This window comes from Parasteatoda tepidariorum, chromosome 10 (assembly GCF_982258835.1).
Source record: "Parasteatoda tepidariorum strain Cologne lab strain chromosome 10, Ptep-v5.0, whole genome shotgun sequence".
Lineage (NCBI taxonomy): Eukaryota > Metazoa > Arthropoda > Arachnida > Araneae > Theridiidae > Parasteatoda > Parasteatoda tepidariorum.
The window spans coordinates 53,423,978-53,443,490 of record NC_141764.1 but is presented as its reverse complement, the minus strand read 5'-3'; the positions used below and the strand labels follow the sequence as shown (position 1 = coordinate 53,443,490).

Below are 19,513 nucleotides of genomic sequence, written 5' to 3'. Positions count from 1 at the left end.
TGGCCCATGGGGGGATCGAACCCACGACCTTCGCGTTATTAGCACGACGCTCTAACCAACTGAGCTAATGGGCCTTGTTTCACTTTTCGTAATAAGATTATTTAAGCAAACCTCACCAACAAATGAAGTTTAAATCGTATAATATTTAATTAATCATCCCCTTTTTGTAAACACTTAGAGAATAAAAGTAAATAAATAAAGACACGGGAGACGTGATCAGTTACAGAATGATCGCCAAATCTTGGCAACTTCTGATAAACTAAAAGAAAAAGTAAAAAACATTACAAGGACAATTACTAATAGTCTCCCAAACGTCACAAAGCTGTCAGAACGCAAACTCCTAGGATTCCCATTCCCAAATATGATCTTAATATTTTTTTTCTTTCAGCGCATGCGCTATTATTCGCCCGCTACTTACTAACTTAAAAAGAGAAGAATCTGTCCTTTCTTACAAAAGGTAAATAAATAAAAATTTATTATTCTTTGTTTTTGTTGTTTAATAATTCAAAGCCACTGATATATTTTATATTTCGTTAGAATAAGAAACATTATGGGACGTAGTAAATTACTGGATAATGTGACAAGGATGTAGAAAATCTTTGTTTACATTTTCTCGTAATCAGCTACCAAAACTCTTTCATTTTAGTATTTCAATAGCAATTGGATTATATATATTTGTTAATGGTAGGTAGTTACTTTATTTGCGTCGCACTATGCTATTGGTTACTTTTAATGGAATGTAAGCAATTTAATATATTTTATATCGAATATTATTTAAATAATATGGTTATTTAAATAGCTTTTAAAGTACAAATTGTTGTGCTACTATATACATTTTTGTTATCTATAATTTAGTTTTCAATATTAATATTATTTTTTCCACATTGTTGTGATTTAGGGGAGATTTCCGTATGATTCAATTATTTTTATTTAGCAATAATAATTTTTATTATTATTTCTTTTAAAATGTGATGATATGTTTCGATAAACAGCTCACGCGTTTAAAGTTATTAATGCACATAACATTTGAACATGATTTTAAAAAAGACTAAGTGCTAATTTTAGTGCTAATCTAGTGTTTGTGTTGGAAAGAAGAAAAAAATCCACATTTTTTAACAATAGTGTGTTCAAATTCATTATACAAAATTACATATTAGTCAAAATTCATTATACTTATTTACCATTGAAGTTATAATTTCTTTTCTTTTTCAGTTTCAAGTTGTCTTTCGAATTAAAAGATGAAATTTCTTAAGATCTTTAAAAAGTTTCTTAAAACCTTAGCTAGCTCATATTTCATTAAAAGCTCTCAGGTGATTAATATGTATTTCTTGAGCACTTTATCTTTTGTACGAGTTCTTTTCTATTGTGGTAGCTTTAGGTTAGTCTTTCTTAAAATTTAAATAAATTGAAGAAGTTATTTCAATATCTATTTTTATCAGCAATTTATTTAAAATTTTACTAGAATTTACATAAACTCTGTTTTTTAAAAAAAAAAAAAAAATTGTTTAAAAGAGAATGTACTCTTCCGGTTTAAATTAATGCACTGTTAAGAAAACCAATTGATTGAAATAAAATTTCATTAATGATAGAAAAATTCAACTCTGAAGATTCACCCTGATTTCCATGATCAATCCAGAAATTAAAACTTTAAAACAAAAATTTACTTCATTATTTTTTTTAAAAATAACTTTTAATCACACTTCTTTTATTTACAATGATTAGAATTGTTGTTGTCTTGTCTGTATTAAATATTTCCAAAAGTTTGGAGGATGAGTCATGCATAGAATTATAAAGCTTAAAAGTATTGTTGAATTATTTCCTCATCTTTTATATGCATGTTTTTTTTAAACAGTGCCTTACTCACTTAATGGAAATTCACCCCAGGCATAATTTTTCATAACCTTCATTCCTTTATAATAAAATAATTCAAAATGAATTGCATAGAAGGAGTTATAGGCCTGTGACCAGAGATTTGCCTGGGGTCCCAGCAAACCTGTCTACTCACTCTATATGTTTTTTTTAAAAAAAATCCGTAAGTTTAAAATTAAATCCATTTGGCGACTTTGCAATTGTATTTGGCTCAGCACACAATGCGGAATTACCCTCATTTGACTTAATAATAAGAAAAAATATGGTTTAATAATAAAAGAAATATGAGAAAATGATCAGATGTTGCCATATATAAATCGAAGTATACGTCAAAATTTTTAAAAATATGTATATATGTTTTACGAGTAAAAAAAATTTGCAGTTTGAACTGTTATACTATATAAGGTTATTGTTATAGATTGTTAATAAGTGAAATGACTTCTCATTCATTACTTCTTATTGTGTCCCTCATACTATATTCTTAAGCGAAAATATATTTTCAAGTACAGTTAATTATTTTTTAAATCCAATTAATTATTTTTCAAATTCAATTATTCATTCATTTTGTTACAATTAACATTAAATAAAATTATAATAATTTATATATTTTAAAAAAACAAAATAATGGTTAGGATTTTCTACGTTTTATTAAATTTCAGGGCTCAAACACAAACAGTTCTTCAACTAAATGAGAGACACATACACGTAATAATTGTTCTTTTTATTATAGATTTTGTTGTTAATTAATCTATTTATATAAGAAAAGAAAAAAAATAGAATATTAAACTGCAGTAATTTAAATTTGTTATAACGTACAATTCCAAAACAAAAAGTTGCTACAAACTATATAAAACTCTAAATTAGAAGTTTTTTTAAACCTTTAGTTGGTATATATGTAGTAGACCCCACAAAAAATTTGCCTTAGCTTCACTTTTGATAGACTGGCTCTGCTTGTATATCACTAATGAATTAACTGTACTTGATAAACAATTAACTGTACAGATTTACGCAGTTTTTGAGACTTAAAAAAAGTAAAGCATTCCTGCAACAGCCCTCCGAAAGCTCCGTCGTCATATGAAATGGTGCTTTTTTTTAATAATATGCTATTTTTATTACTGTTGTGAGTCTGCAACTCATGACGGTTAGATCAAGTTTAGCCTATCTATAGCCAGCAGTCTATATGCTTATTCTGAAAAGAGTAAAACGTCAATATTAAGAAAAGCCACAGTTTACTGAAAATGAAAAGCATTTGAGGTCTAATTTTTTAATATTTAAAAACCTACTCCAATGCTAAATTATCTGGACTCATAAAAATTCTAAAAAAAAAAAAAAAAAAAAAAAAAAAATGGGAATAAGGCAGTGATTTTGATAATATTTATCTCAATAGCTAAAAGTCACCAAATTAGCAATTTTTAAAAAAAACATTTAATAATTTTTGAAATATTTAAGTTTTTTGTCTGTTTTAAACCCAAATAACCTCAGTTTTTCACAATAGTACTTCAGTGCTATAACCAGTGAACCATCAAAACTTTTTTTTAAAAAGTAAACAAATAAATAAATGTTCATAACTGATCTGCAATAAAAATGTTTAATATGTATTTAAGACTATAAACACATTAAAAGAAAAAAAATAATCAAAAAATTTGCAGCAAGAAAGTAACTAAAATACATAAAATGATTTTATTTATATAAAAAAAACAGTAAAAACAAAACAACAGTAGATCATACAAAATACACCTTTGAAAAGGAAATGAAAAATATTTCTTTCAAAACTCACATGTGTATTTTATACAAATAAAACAGTAGAAATATCAAATGCTTGTTTTATTTACAAAACATAACGCTTGGAATATCCTTTAGATTAAAGTCTTTTTAAAATCACATAGAAAATTGTTTGTTAAAACTTTTTAGTTGTAAATACTTTAAAATACAGTTCAAGTAATATGTGTATATCCTTTTTTAAACCCCATATAGTAAGTTTGGTTTATTTTTCTGAATAATTTAGAAATTTCTAGAACGCAGAATTAAAATTAATTTCAACTTGTATAAAAATATTTGCATTAATATTTTAAAATAACAAATACCATTAATTTGTGCATTTAGTTTCAAATTTTTAAAAAAATATTTCGTTTATATACTGAAAACTAGCGATTAAAATAACTTATGTTAAGACATTATTAATAAAAATATTGTGATACTACATTTAAGAAATGCTTTATATACTCATATAAAGCAACTCAATAAGAATGATCTTTAAATTAAAATTATATTTAGTTTATATTAACTTCGAAATAATATATTTGGCAGAACAAAGAAAACTAAAAATTAAGTAGCAACAAAGAGAGAAACACCAAACAAAACACTTTCCCATGTACACATATATATGATTATTTTAAAAATGGCATTGATAACACAACCATATCTTGGCAGTATACACAAATGGATGAAACTGAATTATTGAATATGAATTACTTTCACAAAGTATGTAAGAAGTTTTAAATATAATTAACATTTGTTAAATTAGCAATTGCTGAAACAACATTCGTTAAGTTAGAAACAAATCTGTTAATTAAGGGAGAACATCTAAATTCACTTGACTAGTGAAAGAATTCACATTTCACAACTTGCAAATACCTACAAAAATATAACACATTTTATTTCTTATTTACAAAATAAATACACAATATCAATCTGTTTAAAATAACAGAAAAATTTAAACTACGCAAGAAAATTAAAATGATAAATAATTTTAAAAAATATATATTCTAAAGACCAAATTATATATTTCCAATCTTGAGCTGGGATGAGCAATAACATGACTTAAGTCACATTGAATAATTACAAATAAAAAATAATTGCTGAAATGCATGGATTTTAAATTTAATTTAACAATAAATTAAATGATCTAGCTATTGTTACAAGTAAAATAAAGTACAAAATTATGTATTAGGAATGAAATTCGAATGTTTGAAGTTTGTATTAAAGAATAAGCTTTCTTAACATTAAATATGTTTTGATGACGTCAAATAGTAAAATGCTAAACATTTCTGTAACCCCTTAAAATTTGCAAGAGTTAAATCAAATGCTCTAAACAAGGCAAACTGTGCACACTGGAGGTAATTTGAACACTGGATATAATCATAAATTGAAAATAACAATATGAAAGTTAAAAATGAAATTGTTTTATTGATAGTTAACATTTACACAGGATTATAATTTATAATATTTGTTAATTCATAAATAAAATACTGCCTTAATTAAAATTTTGAATTTTTTTTTACCAAACCAAGATTTGAAATATGTTTTCTGCAATAAAAAAATAATAATTGTTGGTTTCTTGCAAAAAATGTGGCCATTAAGGGGTTATATAGTAATTTGTTTTTGAAAAAGATAATACTAGTTTCTGTAAAAAGATACTATCAACAATAAGTTTACAACAAGTGAAAAACTGATATAAGCATTAACTATTTCTTCATTGACAAATTACATGAATTATGTTACTTCAAAAAAGTATTTTTTTCTTCAAATATATTAAATTTGTTTTCAAGGAGATCAATTTCACAAAAACTTGCAAATTTCATAGGTACATATTAACAATTAACAACATAAATTTTAATTACGTAGTATTATTTTTCATACATTAAAATTTGTAATCGCTACTTACTGTAAATCATTTTTAAAAAATGTGAATAAATAAACATGAAAAAAAAATCAATAAATATATTTCACATCCTTCTTGAAACAATAGCTCATACAACTAAGATAATTTAAAATGATATAAAAAAAAAGCGGTTGAAAAGTCCATGTGGCATCAAAGAAAGCAATATTTGTTCAGATTAAGTAAGCCAACATCTTTTTTTATAAACATATGTCCTTAGAATTGAATGATATTCAATAGTCACTTGTTTTTGGACTGAGCACATTTACTTAAATAAAGCAAAAAAATAGTCCATGTTATATAGTTCAAACAACATTTATGAAGGTTTCAATTTAAGAAGATGCATTTTGTATTCTATAATTGAAACTTTTCGGTTATGCTGTAAATAGTTCAGCTTTTTCATGCTTCGTAACAAAAATATTTATCCTATATATCAATCAGCACCAGTTGATAATTCAATGAGGGTGCTCTTCACTTTCACTTGCTGAATCTGAAAGAAACAATTATTAAGTAAATAAAATGTAAAAAGAAATATCTGGAAAATTTATAAAATCATGTTTTGATTAGTAGGAAGAACAATGGATAAGTCCCCAAGCTAATAAAACAAAATTTTCTTTTGTAAAAATCTTATTACTTTAACATTTGATGAAAAGAAGATGATATAGATTATTCTAATGAAGAGTCAATTATACAAAAATTAGGTTTAAAAGGTATTAATATAATGTATGTCTAAAAATTATTCCAAGATTAGCTCCTTATTGATTTTTTAGGATTCGGCTACTTTTATTACTGTATCTTCAAATAATAAAACTGTACATAAGATTGTATTTTTATATGATATATTCATTAATTCTTAATTAGACAGATTGTTAATTTTGAGAATGAATATAAATATTTCATTTAATGGTTACAATATACCAAAACTTTATTTTTTCTTACAATAATATAGTTAAGTTCAAATATTTTATGAAATACATTTCAAGTGAAAGAAACTTGTAAAGATCATTAGATTTGTAGCAATAAATGGTTAATGACACATTCTTCCAAATTAGTAGCTGAGTTTTCAAACAAACAGTAATCACAGGGATGAGAGTAGTCAGAAAGTAAAAAAGAGGAAATCCAAGAATGAAAGAATATATATATATATATATATATATATATATATATATATATATATATATATATATATATATATATATATATATATATATATATATAGAAAAATTTGACGAAAAAAGTGCGATTTTTAAACTTGTAAGCCATGTGATTATAAATCCCGACGAATAATTTTAAAATTGTATGAATATGAATCCCGATATGAGGCTTTTAAATCACGTGAATATGAAACTCTATATCGAATTTTAAAAAATGCGAAAATACAAATCATGATGCGTAATTTTTAGATCACGTAAATACGAATCACGGTGCATAATTTTTAAATCGCATGAATACAAATCACAATGTCTGATTTTTAAAGCAAGTATAATTACGAAAATCGACGTTTGATATTACAACCGCAATAGCGAATCACGATCACGACATTGAACTTTAAGCTCGCGTGAATACGAATCGCTGCATAGGGTTTTAAAAGCGCGTAAATACAAATCGCTATATTGGATTTTTAAATCTCGTAAATAAGAATTGCAATGTGCGATATTTAAATCGGCTGAATAAGAATCGCAACGTTCAACTTTCAGATCCGGTAAATACGAAAATCGATGTTTGATAATAAAATCGCGATTTTAAAAATGCATAAATACAAAACGCGATATTGGATTTTTAAATCTCGTAAATAAGAATCATAATGCACGATGTTTAAATAGCGTAAATAAGAATCGCAATGCGCAACTTTTAAATCAGGTAAATACGAAAATCGATGATTGATATTAAAATCGCGTGAATAACAATCGAGATATTTGCAGAGTCTGAACTAGGGATTTCTAAAGGGCTTGTTTGTATTGTTTTTGTTTAGACCTAATAAATAGAAATTTTCAAGATTAATTGAATGAGCAAATAAATATTTTCACCGCAAATCCACGTCTATATATATATTTTTTTTTTCGTTTGCTTTTACGCCAGACAACAGGTCACGACGTCTGAATTGCAAAAATACGAGCTATCCAGCGGAATAATAAAAATACGAAAAATCTTATTTTCTGTGTGTAAAGGCGGAGAAAATAGCTAAAACAATCTGTTTATCTTTGAAAATCGTAAATAAATATAATTATTTTATTTCAAAGACTGAATTTTCAAAAAAAAAAAAAAAAAAAGGGGGGGGGGATATTTATTTAAAGAAAACAAAACTTATAGAGAATCGGAGTTTTTGATAAAAAGGATGAAATTCGAGAGGCAAAAACGAAAAATCTCACCCCTGTATAAAGGCCAACCAGTTTTATCCCAAAGAAATGATTTTTAGAGAAACTTCAGAGGGAGGAATGAGGACTTCAATACTTTCGCTTCGCGGAAAATTAAATTCCTCATAAAATATTTTAACTTGTTCAAAAAAAAAAATGTACGCGGAAATTAGCGGGAAAAATCTGACAAAAAGCGGAAATCCGCGGAAGAATCACATCCCTGACAGTAATACTCACAATGCGCATAAATGAATATTCTGCTGCTTTTTTTGGTGAATTATTTCCAGTTTTTTTTTTTTTTTGCTTTAAATTATGATTATTTATCCATTGTTGTTGATAAATTTATCTCTATTGAAATTTTTATTTTATAAGTTAGAGTTTGACTTAGTGTATAAAGTAACAAAAAAAAAAAAAAAAAAAAAAAAGCCAGTCTTGGACCAGCAATCTATATAAATGTTAGCATGCTGTTTTTGTTTTTTAATTTCTGTTTTGATCAGTTATATTTACAAAATGGTATGTTTCATCCTAATTGTAAACATTACACAATCCCAGTATTTTAATTTTTTTTATCTAAATTCAAATTTTTATAACTGCCTATTATTTTAAGATTTTTCTCGGTGTAGTTCTTTCTGTGTTTCATTTTCTTAAATATTATAATATCCATTTCAGCTTCCTTGGTTGTCCATAAAAATTATACCTCAATAGTTATAATAAAAATAATAGTAGCTGAATTACAGTAAATTGTAAACAAGTTAAAAAAAAGAAACAGTTTTAGTACCTCCTTTCTTTCCTTGATACTGATGTCTACGTAATCTATCATATAAATCTTCTTTGGTACCATAAATACTGGCATTACTGTGACCTAATGTATTAGTTTTCCCATGAAAACCATCTGTGAAGAAACGAACAATAGATAAGAGAAATGATACAAGTGATTTTAAATAATGGATTTCCAACTTAGTAACTAATAGCTGTGAACAAATGAAATGTTAAAAAATCTTAAAGGCATCACTCTAAATGTTAAGTTGCATTTTGAAAAGTAGCAAATATTCAGATTTCGGAAATTAATTTATTTTAACAAGTTATTTTTTATTATTTATTTTTAGACAAAAAAGTAAAATGTATTTTTTTCAAGACAGTTTGTGATTAACACAAATAATAGACAATATGATAAATTCTGATATTACAATGTGTTTCGCATAGTTCTATAAATTTCAACTTTAATCTTTTATGTTTTAATGAAATCCGATTATGCAAAGAAAAATTTTGGGTTACTAATTTGTAAACAGCATGTTTTGAGTTACTAATTCAAATTTCGCATGCAAAATTCTAAGTTGACAACCAAGTCAACATATTTCTTATCGAAAATGTGAAGGCTGCAATCCAACTTAATAACATCAGAAAAAACAGTTTTAAAGAATGAGAGAAAGAAACAGCAAATTTTTTTATGGCTTTCACTCACAACATCATTTTTATTAAAACAAAAATTTTCATGCTTTAATTGCATAAATGTTCATAAAATGCAAAATGATGCTAAAACTGTTTAATGAAAACTTTTCATTTATATAAAATTAATAGTGAGTAAAGTTAATTTATCTTACAAGCAGTTTAGATTCTTAAAAGTTTGGCTCTTCAATCTTTAATCTAAAAATTGATTGTAATGAATAGTTTCAAAGCAATATATATATCTCAAAATTTGTTTATACCATATTTTATCAAATGAATAAAAGTCTAATGTTACAGAATGAATTAGAAGGTGAAGGTAAAAATCCAGAAATGTTATGTGTCAAACACATTTTAAATAATTGAAAAAATAACCTAAATTTAAGAAAGATAAAACTGCATGAAGGAAGCATATCTGTAGAATATTAAAAAGTTATCTTAAAAAAATATAGATGCACAATTATTTTTTTTAAGTTGTGCGAAAAAAAATCTCAATGTAAAATTTATAAATTATGTGAATAAGAATTACGATACGTAATTTTAAATCTCATAAATATAAATCGCAATGTGTAGTCCGAAATCATGTGAATGTAATTTAAATAGCGTTTATATAGGTAGGAATGAATATTTTGAAATAATAAATATTTTTTCGAAAATTTAAAACAGTCGCAACTTTCTCTGAAAAGGCAGAATCTTTCTTTTATTAAAATTAAAAAAAAAAAAAAAACAAACGCGAAAAAAACCTCATCTCTAAATGTAGAGTAAAAATGTATCATTCATATAAACATTTTTCAAAACAGTGCATATTATTTGCATGTTGAAATAATATAATTTTACAAAAATAGTGTTATCAAACTGCAATGCATAGGCAGTAAAAACTTTTTCCTACTCCTTTTTAAAAAAAATTATCAGGCAAGTTAGACTGTAAAAACTGTTTGCCAATGAAGTTTTATCAAATTAAACAAACCTCAGCTTCAAGCATTAGAAAAATAAATAAATTCTAAAGCTTTGAATGGAAGTGCAAAATAAAGTTGTCTAAAGCTACGTAATTTTATTTTTAAAAATTAGTAAATAATGCCACGTTTACCTTGCATGTAGGTTTCATTGTAAAAGTTTGGCATTTCCCATCCTTCGTCATCTTCATCTTCGAAATAATGAGCATATGTACTGTGATGAGAGGGTGCAATGCTCTCAGCATAAGGAGCGGGTGCACCATAAAAGAAGTTAGTCTGTGAGCCCGTGAGGTCCATATGAGGCTCTGGCATCTTTTGCATTTTCTTCTTACGAGTAGATCTAAAAAGAAGAAAAAAATACATTTTATTAATTTTTTTGAAGAGAAAGGTATTAGAAACAGACTAAGAAATAATCATCTGGGCTTAAAAGCAACGGTGGTCCGTTGGTCCAAGACTACCCAAATTCGACTCGAAACCCCTTGAAATAATTATCAGTGGTTCAACAATCAATGTAAAGGGTTGGTATGCTGTTTTGTTCCTTTGTGTTCATATTTTACTCTACATTTTTGTCATAAAACATATTTCCTCATACTTGTAACATTACACGTTCTCTGCATTGTAATTTTTATTCATTTTGTCCACTTTTTTATAAAATAAAAAAATCTAATAGAGACATATAAATGATCAGAGAAAATGTGTAAAGACTTGTTATATCTTTTAGTTACTGGTTCTTTGGATCAGAGACAATATTTTCTCAATTTTTGCCCTTTAACATTTAATTCGTCAATAGTTAATTTTTAATGTTCCCATTTTAGAATAACTAACTAACAAAACATTATTTTAACATCCATGTTAACATGTGACAGTGTTTTTGGTGATACAGTCGGTTAAGGCGTCGCTCATATTGCTGGTGGATCATGAGTTTGATCCTAACGCCAAACAAAACAACCGGCGTGAACACTCAACAAGGTGCACTTTAAATCTGTCGTGACTGAAAGTTCTCTCATTGGTTGTGGTGTGAAGGTTTGAAGACAGGTTTACTAGCTCAGGTGCCGCCCACATCATCTACTAGAGTCTAAGTTATGTGACATTCCTACTATGCCTGTTAAAAGAATGAGGCTATGTACTTGGCCATAGTTGGGTGATATTTTTATATGCGATGAAACTTAGATGATTTGACTAGTATTGTAAACAAAACAATAAGGATACAACTAAATTATTATCAGGTCTTGTTATAGAATGATAGTATAATTTCTCGTTTCTCTTAAAGGAGAAATTATTACATAATTTTCCACTAAAATATATAATTCATATACTAGTAATTTATTTTATTTTGCCTTATGAAACCACCAATTAGTAGATTTAAGTCAATTTGAATAAATCTTAAATTACAATGTTATTAAGTATCACAAAACTTTTTTAATTATGTCATTCAACATTTACTCTTTCAAGCATAAGAAGTGTTTTAATCAGATAAAGCTAAGAAGTACTAGCTCCATGGGTGTCTGGAAGACAGATGAATTACAGACATCTTGGTAAGTTAGACAGATGCCAGTCATTTATATCAACATCTCTTACAAAAAATATAGTGAAGAAAGTCAGAAAGTTCAAAATGGTGCAAAGGTCCTGTGAGTCATCAGAAAATAAACTTCAACAGTTTTTCCAGTTATTTGAAAAGCAAGATGTTAGGAGGATCTTCACTGAGCAGCAAAAAAACCTATCCCTTGTCGACGGTGTAGTCAGTTAAGACGACGCTCTTACTCTTTGAAGAGCTGGGGTAGTGAGTTGGATTCTGGTGGCTGATAAAACAGCAGGTGTGCATAAGCCGATAGGTGCAAGTTTAAATCTGCCGTGGCTGAAAGTCTTCTCATTGGTTGTGGAGAAAAAGTTTGGAGAGAGAGGTACCAGCTCGTCCATGTCTCCTGACCAGGATCAAAATTCTGTGGTTCTTCCACCATGGGCATTAAAAGATAGGTGCTCAACCAGGGTCGAGTGTTGATGATTTCCTTTTTCCGAAGTAGCTTTAGGGCTTCAAATATTTTATTAGTTTTGAAGTGTAATGCTTCTCAATTTAGCAGGAGATACAGGGATCTCCAAAAGATATGTCTCTTTTGCGGCGTTGTCTACATTTATATCACTACACTAGAATAGACTATTTTAAACTTTGTTTGCTGGTCATCTTTAATACTTAGGATAAGTATTTATAATGATGCATTAATAAAAAAATATATATCATTAAAAAAAATTAATGTTTTTAATATTTTATATTTAAAATTTTTTACCTCACACAAATCATCCAAACAAGAAGCACTAAGATGATGATAACTATGACAGCTCCAGCAATACCACTAGCAACATACACAAATTCTGATTTCTCAGTGCAGTTATCACCATAAAAGTTAGCAGGGCACATACATCTCGGTTTGAATGTGTGTGGACTAACCTCACAAGTGCCACCATTTTCACAGAAGTTTTCACATGCATCTGAAAAAATAATGTTCATTCAAGAATTTCATTATTACAGTTTTATTTTCTTTTTAATATTTCTTAATCTGTCATGTTAAGTTATGTAAAAAATCTCATTGTTTGAATAGTCTATAAGTCTAGATGTTCATTAATAATTCAATTATAGGTATCTAAGGTCATAATTTTGGATTGAATGTGTCATAAGATGTATTTAATCCATCATATTAAGTGGACTATAACTAGTACCTATGCTATGGTTAACACTTGTTATGGTACACTGTTTTTTTTATTTATTTATTATATATTTTTTTTTTAATTAAAACGACTTAAAACTCCTCATGCACCACAAAGTATAGCATGAGGCTTACAGTTGTAAGTAGGAAACAAAAAGAAGAAAAATATGGTACACTGTTTGAATTGCATTTTTGCTGCAATCATTGCCATGTACCCGCATGGTATAATTTAAATGCGACATTTAAAAAAATATATAACTTGAAAAATACATTGTTTTAGATTAAAATTTCATTAATAACCTTTAAATGACTGCCCCCGTTGTTATGTTTTTGCAGCACTATATATTTTTGATTTGTTCTGCAATAGTTTGTATCTCTTGTATGTTAAATTTCTTCATAAAATATTAAATAAATATATTTTTAATTGTTTCATGGTATATATTATGTTATAGCAGGAAAATTATTGTTACAAAGAGTTGTCCTTTAATTTAAAAGAAATAGATTTCATGACAGCCAGAGTAAGAAAATGTTGTTTACATCAAATGCAAAAGTTTATTTTTACCTACTTTTTTCCCTTTAAAAAAAAGCAAGATGACTTTAAAAATAATTTACAATATTTTTTTACTAATTTTAAAACTTAATAAGTACTATTTATAATTGACGATTCCAAAACTACAATTTCAAATTAAATACAAAATTAAGTTAAGCAGAAGTCCTTCAAAAGGTTGGAAATATACTTAATGCTTCCAAAATTATTAATTTCACATTCAAGTTAAACATATCAAAACATATTTTAACTTAAACTTACAAAAGCATTTTTTCCTTGAGTTTTTCATGACTATTGAAAGGTTGAAATTATGCTCCCAAAATAGTTAATTCATTATTCAATTCAAACATATAAAGCTACATTATGAAACTTACGAATGCATTCTTGAGTTGAATTTTTCATGACATATGCGGGCAAACATTCACAAGCAAATTTATCAATCTCTTCATGGTACACACATGCAGCATTTGATTGGCAAATCCTTTCTCTACCATTCACAAAACAAGGATTAGAGCAATCTTCTAGAGAAGTAGCCCCAGCTCCTTCTGTTGTTGTATCTTGGGGACATTTAATACAATCTGACATCCTATCTTCCTTATCTTGATACGTTCCCTTAGGACACAAAATACAATCTTGGGTAGATGGGTCAACAAACATGCCTGGTTTGCATATGGCTGAAAAAGATGAAATACATTGTTAAACTTAAATTTATTTTAATTATTTTATTATTCATATAAGGAATAAAGAAAATATAGGTATAAAAAATGTAAACCAGTAAGAGTCTGTGTTATAATCCTCGTACCAACCTTATTATGACATTTAAAACATTCATTTCATGTTAAAATATTTCATTGTATATTTTTAAGCTAGAATGCAAAAGAAAAGAATTTATTAACAGTGAAATCTGCAGTTCCCTCTTTTGAGTAGTTTATATTCTTGCTACTGTTTTGATCTTTTTCTTATGAATTCATATAAATTTTTTCTCAATAAAAAACTCCTCAGTCTGCCACTTTTCTTTTCAAAATCTGAAAAGTTTCCAAAAAAAAAAGTTTTCTAAGTTTTTCGAAAACCAGCCCTTATTTTGTAATTGGGGATTATAAATTTGAAACTGTGAACAATTTTAAATACTTGGGATCTGAAGTCAATAGTCTTAACGACATCCTGCCTGAGATCCGTAGTAGAGTCACAGCAGCTAATCGATGTTTTTTCGGTCTTAAAAAGTATTTGAAATCTAACTTCATCAGCAGAAAAACAAAGATTCTGATATACAAAAGTTTGATAAGACCCTTACTTACTCTGCTGAGACTTGGACAATGACAGAAAAAGTAAAGCACACTATTTCTGTTTTTGAAAGAAAAATTTTAAGAAGCATATTTGGTGGCCTTAAATGTAACAATATCTGGAGAAGAACTAACTCCGAACTTTACATACTATTTAAAGAACCTGACGTAGTCAAATATATAGCAATTCAGAGAATCAAATGGGCAGGACACCTATCAAGAATGGATAATAACCGCATTACAAAAAAGATCTTCTCTGCCAGACCATTAGGCACTCGAAAAAGAGGGAGACCTAGACTTAGATGGTTCGACTGCCTCGAAAGTGATTTAAATATTTTAAAAGTCACAAATTGGATGTCTCTGGCCAAGTGCAGAAGAGCCTGGAGTTCAACTCTGTGGAAGGCAAGGACCGATCCTGGGCTGTCAGGCCAATGAAGAAGTTTTTGGAAATGAAATTCATTGCAGTGAAAATCTCTGGACGCCTTATATACATTGAAACCTCCAGGAAAGACCACCTCTGTATAGCAATCACCTATTTACAACCACTTTTGAGAAGCACAAATTTTTTTCTATGGAAAAAAAAAACGTTTAGAAGAGACCATCAAACCTTTCCAAATGACCAGGCAAACCTCTGCACCAAATGCGGAAAAATATCAAAACAAATAAGTTGATTCAAATGTATTCAAAATATTTATGAGTGGCTCTTATTTAGAGAGCTCTTTTTGGAGACCATGGAAAGACAACTTCATGTTGCACTAAAGACAATTCTATCAATGATTTATTTTTAGAGTTGAAATTTAAATTAGAAAAAAAAAAGAGTTATTTTAGCAAAACTAAGTAAAACAAAAAAATAAATCTTTTTTTTTAAAAACTAACTAATTTTAATGATATAAAATTAAAAGCAAACTTAAACAAAGAACATAATTTTTTATTTTATTAAAACAATTCTATCATTCATAATTGGTGAGTTTGTTTTTACACATTATATCAGTAAAGGTTATTTTTATTGGTGCTAAATTTTAACAATCGATCTGGTTTTCATGACGCCAACACAAGTAGCATTTCCGCACCAAGAAAATGAAACTGGGCAAAATTAAAATTGCCTGCGATAAATCATATACCTTCGATAACCTTCTGAAGTCAATGAAGGTAACCAAGAACGGCAAACTTCCATTAATGACCATTTTACTGTGAAACATAGAGTGGTCGCTCCTGAGAGGTTTCACTGCATATATATATAGACCTCCAGGTCTTAAATGATTTTTTTTTAAATGAGAAACTTCCTACTTTTCACGTGAAAAAGGAAAAGAATTTTGTCAAAATATATTTAGTACATATTTTTCTAATTTATTAATATTTAAGCTGAAATTTTGATAAGTGTATGATGATACTATTCAATATGTTTAAGATATTGTACATCTTTCTCATAAAAACTTCATCAAAGATTCAACATATTCATTGTTTTTATTTACCTAGGTAACATTCTTGTTCACTGGTGGCTGCAACTTCAGGCGTTGTTTTTCCAGGAACACATTGTTGGCAGGATGGCATACCTCTAGACCTGAAATAGCCTCTCTGGCAGGGAACACATTCCCCATTCTCATCTAACTCATATCCTGACAGGCATTCCTCTGCAGAGTAATGAAGTATTTTATTTTTAAAATGAAAAAAATATATTGGCACATAGACATGTCTAAATTACTTATAATCAGGGTTGACAAAATTCATGATTTTGTATTATATTTAAAACGGATTTTTTGATTTTTTTAAAAAAATCTTTACCGGTGAAATCATCTGAAAATATATTAACATTACTTAATATTATTTAAAAACCATAATATAGCTAAAATAGTAGATACTTCTAACTAAAATGTTTCAAAATTCTTATTTAATTTCAACAAACTCATAACTGAATTAATTATATCATGGTTATTTTTGCTTAAGCTAAACATTCTAAAATAGCTCTTGGGTCTAGCATAATTTCTAATCATTGAAGAATAGCTTTTTGCTATTATTTATAATTTTTCCACCCTTTCTCCATGGTTTATTAATTTTTGATATTTTTAATACGCTGTTATTACGGCATGCCTTTTTACTTTTGAGCTACACTTTTTTACTCATTCGCTTCAAGGCTATTTCATCCATTACATTTGATATTAATATGTTATATTTTTATTTAATGCGATGTTGTATATGACACATAAATTTCGGATTTATGTAAAAAAGTTTTGTTAAAAAAAATCACTTTTTGATAGTTTTTTAGTAATTCCACTTTTTCTTCGACTATTTCTCTCTCTCTTTTTTTAAAAAAAAGAAAATTATCCTTTTTATCCGATGTTAAGACGTGCATAATTCAAATTCAATCCCTTTAGGATCATGATCATATTTTATGATGGCACGATTTTTCTTTCACAGCCCACGGGGTATCATATGAAACGAGACCTTTGTGACCCTAGCAACTCAGAGGGTGGGGACCTTGAGAAGGACTTTTGTTTCTATAGGCAAATCCTCAAGGGGTTAAGGTAGAAAAACTTTTTGAGTGCACTTTGTTTGTGACGATTCTATTGTACATCATAGTGAATTTTTTAAAGTAATTTTTTAAAGCAGTAATTAGTCGTTTTTCAGCCATTTCCACGCATTTTTGCAATTTTGATATTTTTATAATATTATTATTTCGTATTTTAGAGATCAGTTTTTGCTTTACTCTTTTCACCTCAATCCCATTCTAAAACTACATTGTTTACATTTTTTATAGATTAAATTTTTGCAATAATAACGGCTATTTAACATTCATTTAGCTCTCCGTGTCATATTAAAAAACACATCGCTTTTATACTCTTGAAAAAAAGTCCTCTCTGTTAGGAATTCATTAAAAAAAAAAAAAAAATGAGTGCAATTAATAAATATGTATTGACTTTACATGATAGCGACAATATTTTTCTTGCTTACTTTAACTGCTATTTTAATATACTTTAAGCTGTAATAAATGGAGTTAAAAATTATTTTTTAGTTAGGAAAAATTAGAAAATATTTATTATGTAATTTTATTTGAAAAATTTTTCATTAGCACTTACTTTAAATTTAATTTGATTTCTATAGCAATAAATGTTTTTAAATCAATTTCTTCTCTTTTATTTGTGTATTTTTAAGTTTGTTAAGATGCTGAAAGGATATTAATATTGTTTTTAATTAAGTCACGATTTATCACTTTTCAAAAAATTTTAATCACTATTTTTCTCTATTTTTTTTCTATAATGACTTCTGCTGTGCTCTGCAATTTTATCAATTATTGACATTTTATACATACTACGTCTTTATGAAAGTCTGCGAATACTAAAACTTTATTAATCAATTTAGACTAAAATGATTTATTACTACAGTGGACAGACACTTTTCATTACATTAGAAAAGAAAAAAATGAAACCAATTTAAACTGCATAATTTTAAAACTTGGTAGAACTTAATATAAAGATTACAGGACTGTGGTCATACTCATGTGAAAAGATATGACTTTTTGATGCATGCCATTGCAGACATATTAATGAACATTTTAAAATTCCTTTTAAAAATTATGGAAAAACATTTTTTAAAAAAATCGAAGAGAAGTTCTAATTTAAATTTACTTCTTAAACTATCTTTAGCAATTAAATCAATACAGTCGAACTCGTTTATAACGAGCTCGGATTTAACGAGAACTCGGATTTACCGAGGGAAACGAGAATATTTGGTTGGATCAATGTTAAGTCTATGGAACAGAAGTCGCTTTTAACGAGCAAGACCCGGTTTTAGCGAGCAATATTTTTCTGTCTTGCAATTTTTTTTTCTCATCTTTCTAGTCTTTCTGTCTTATCTTTTTTTCAAAATGATAAGAAATGTTCGCGAAATAAAAAAAACGCGATTAAATTAATTAATGTAATTAAAGTAAGTAAGTATTAATTAAATTTTGAGTAAATTCAATCATTTGACCTCCCAAGTCCCCTCCCCCTCTTTTGGTTGCACGCCTGTCTTAAGTACCCGTTTATTACGAGCACTCGGATTTAACGAGTAAATGTTACGGTCCCTTTGTGCTCGTTATAAACGAGTCCGACTGTACAAGATTTTTTTAGCAGTTAGCTTATCTGAAAAAAGTTACCTCTGCATTCTAGTTTAGATACTGCTTGGTTACGGCGTGTTGTAAGGCCAGCACCACAAGGTATACAGTTGAATGTTCCTTCTGCAGGTTGATAGAATCCATAACCACAAGGCAAACAGGCTCCAACTTGTTCATCATAGTAATTACCAGCAGAACAATGTGCTAGAAAAGATATATTCAGAGATTTAAAGATTTTTTTATAGTTGAGAGTATTTTGTTTTATGTTTTAATTGAAGCAAACCATATTTTGTAAAGAGAATAATGTAGCTACATAAAATAGTTATCTTTTCATAGTAATTTAATTATCATATAAAAGCCAATTTACAAATTCTTGTCATAGGATTATCTGTATTTTTTTTTTAGAATAAGTAAATGAACAAATTTACTTATTCTAGATTCAAATTTATTTATTCTTATTATTCTTAGCATTCAAATTTATTTATTCTTTATATGTCCTTACTCATCAATAGCATGTCATAGTTTTTAACTATAACATATAATATTCCATGATCCATATGCATTAGTGCACATAGATACACATAAAAACATTTTACATTACATTTAAAATGATAAAAAAA

At 27.5% G+C, this 19,513-nt stretch overlaps 1 protein-coding gene, 1 long non-coding RNA gene and 1 other non-coding gene across 3 annotated transcripts in view; 1 reads left to right on the top strand and 2 right to left on the bottom strand.

Annotated features, from left to right (window-relative positions):
* Nucleotides 1-74, bottom strand: TRNAI-AAU (transfer RNA isoleucine (anticodon AAU)). Its single transcript has one exon. It is a non-coding gene; the product is annotated as a tRNA-Ile (tRNA).
* Nucleotides 75-322: 248 nt separating this feature from the next.
* LOC107451939 (uncharacterized) lies at nt 323-19,086 on the top strand. Its single transcript, XR_015429831.1, has 3 exons — nt 323-457; nt 16,280-16,441; nt 18,949-19,086. It is a non-coding gene; the product is annotated as an uncharacterized LOC107451939 (long non-coding RNA).
* LOC107451935 (uncharacterized) overlaps nt 3,536-19,513 on the bottom strand; it is a 143,439-nt gene continuing 127,461 nt past the window's right edge. Inside the window, exons 50-56 of the mRNA XM_087153547.1 lie at nt 18,936-19,097; nt 16,276-16,434; nt 13,898-14,197; nt 12,560-12,761; nt 10,412-10,617; nt 8,660-8,773; nt 3,536-6,017 (exon numbers count right to left, since the gene is read on the bottom strand). Coding sequence (XP_087009673.1) covers nt 5,983-6,017; nt 8,660-8,773; nt 10,412-10,617; nt 12,560-12,761; nt 13,898-14,197; nt 16,276-16,434; nt 18,936-19,097 — 1,178 coding nt within the window. The 3' untranslated portion in view covers nt 3,536-5,982. The remainder of the gene's footprint in view (nt 6,018-8,659; nt 8,774-10,411; nt 10,618-12,559; nt 12,762-13,897; nt 14,198-16,275; nt 16,435-18,935; nt 19,098-19,513) is intronic.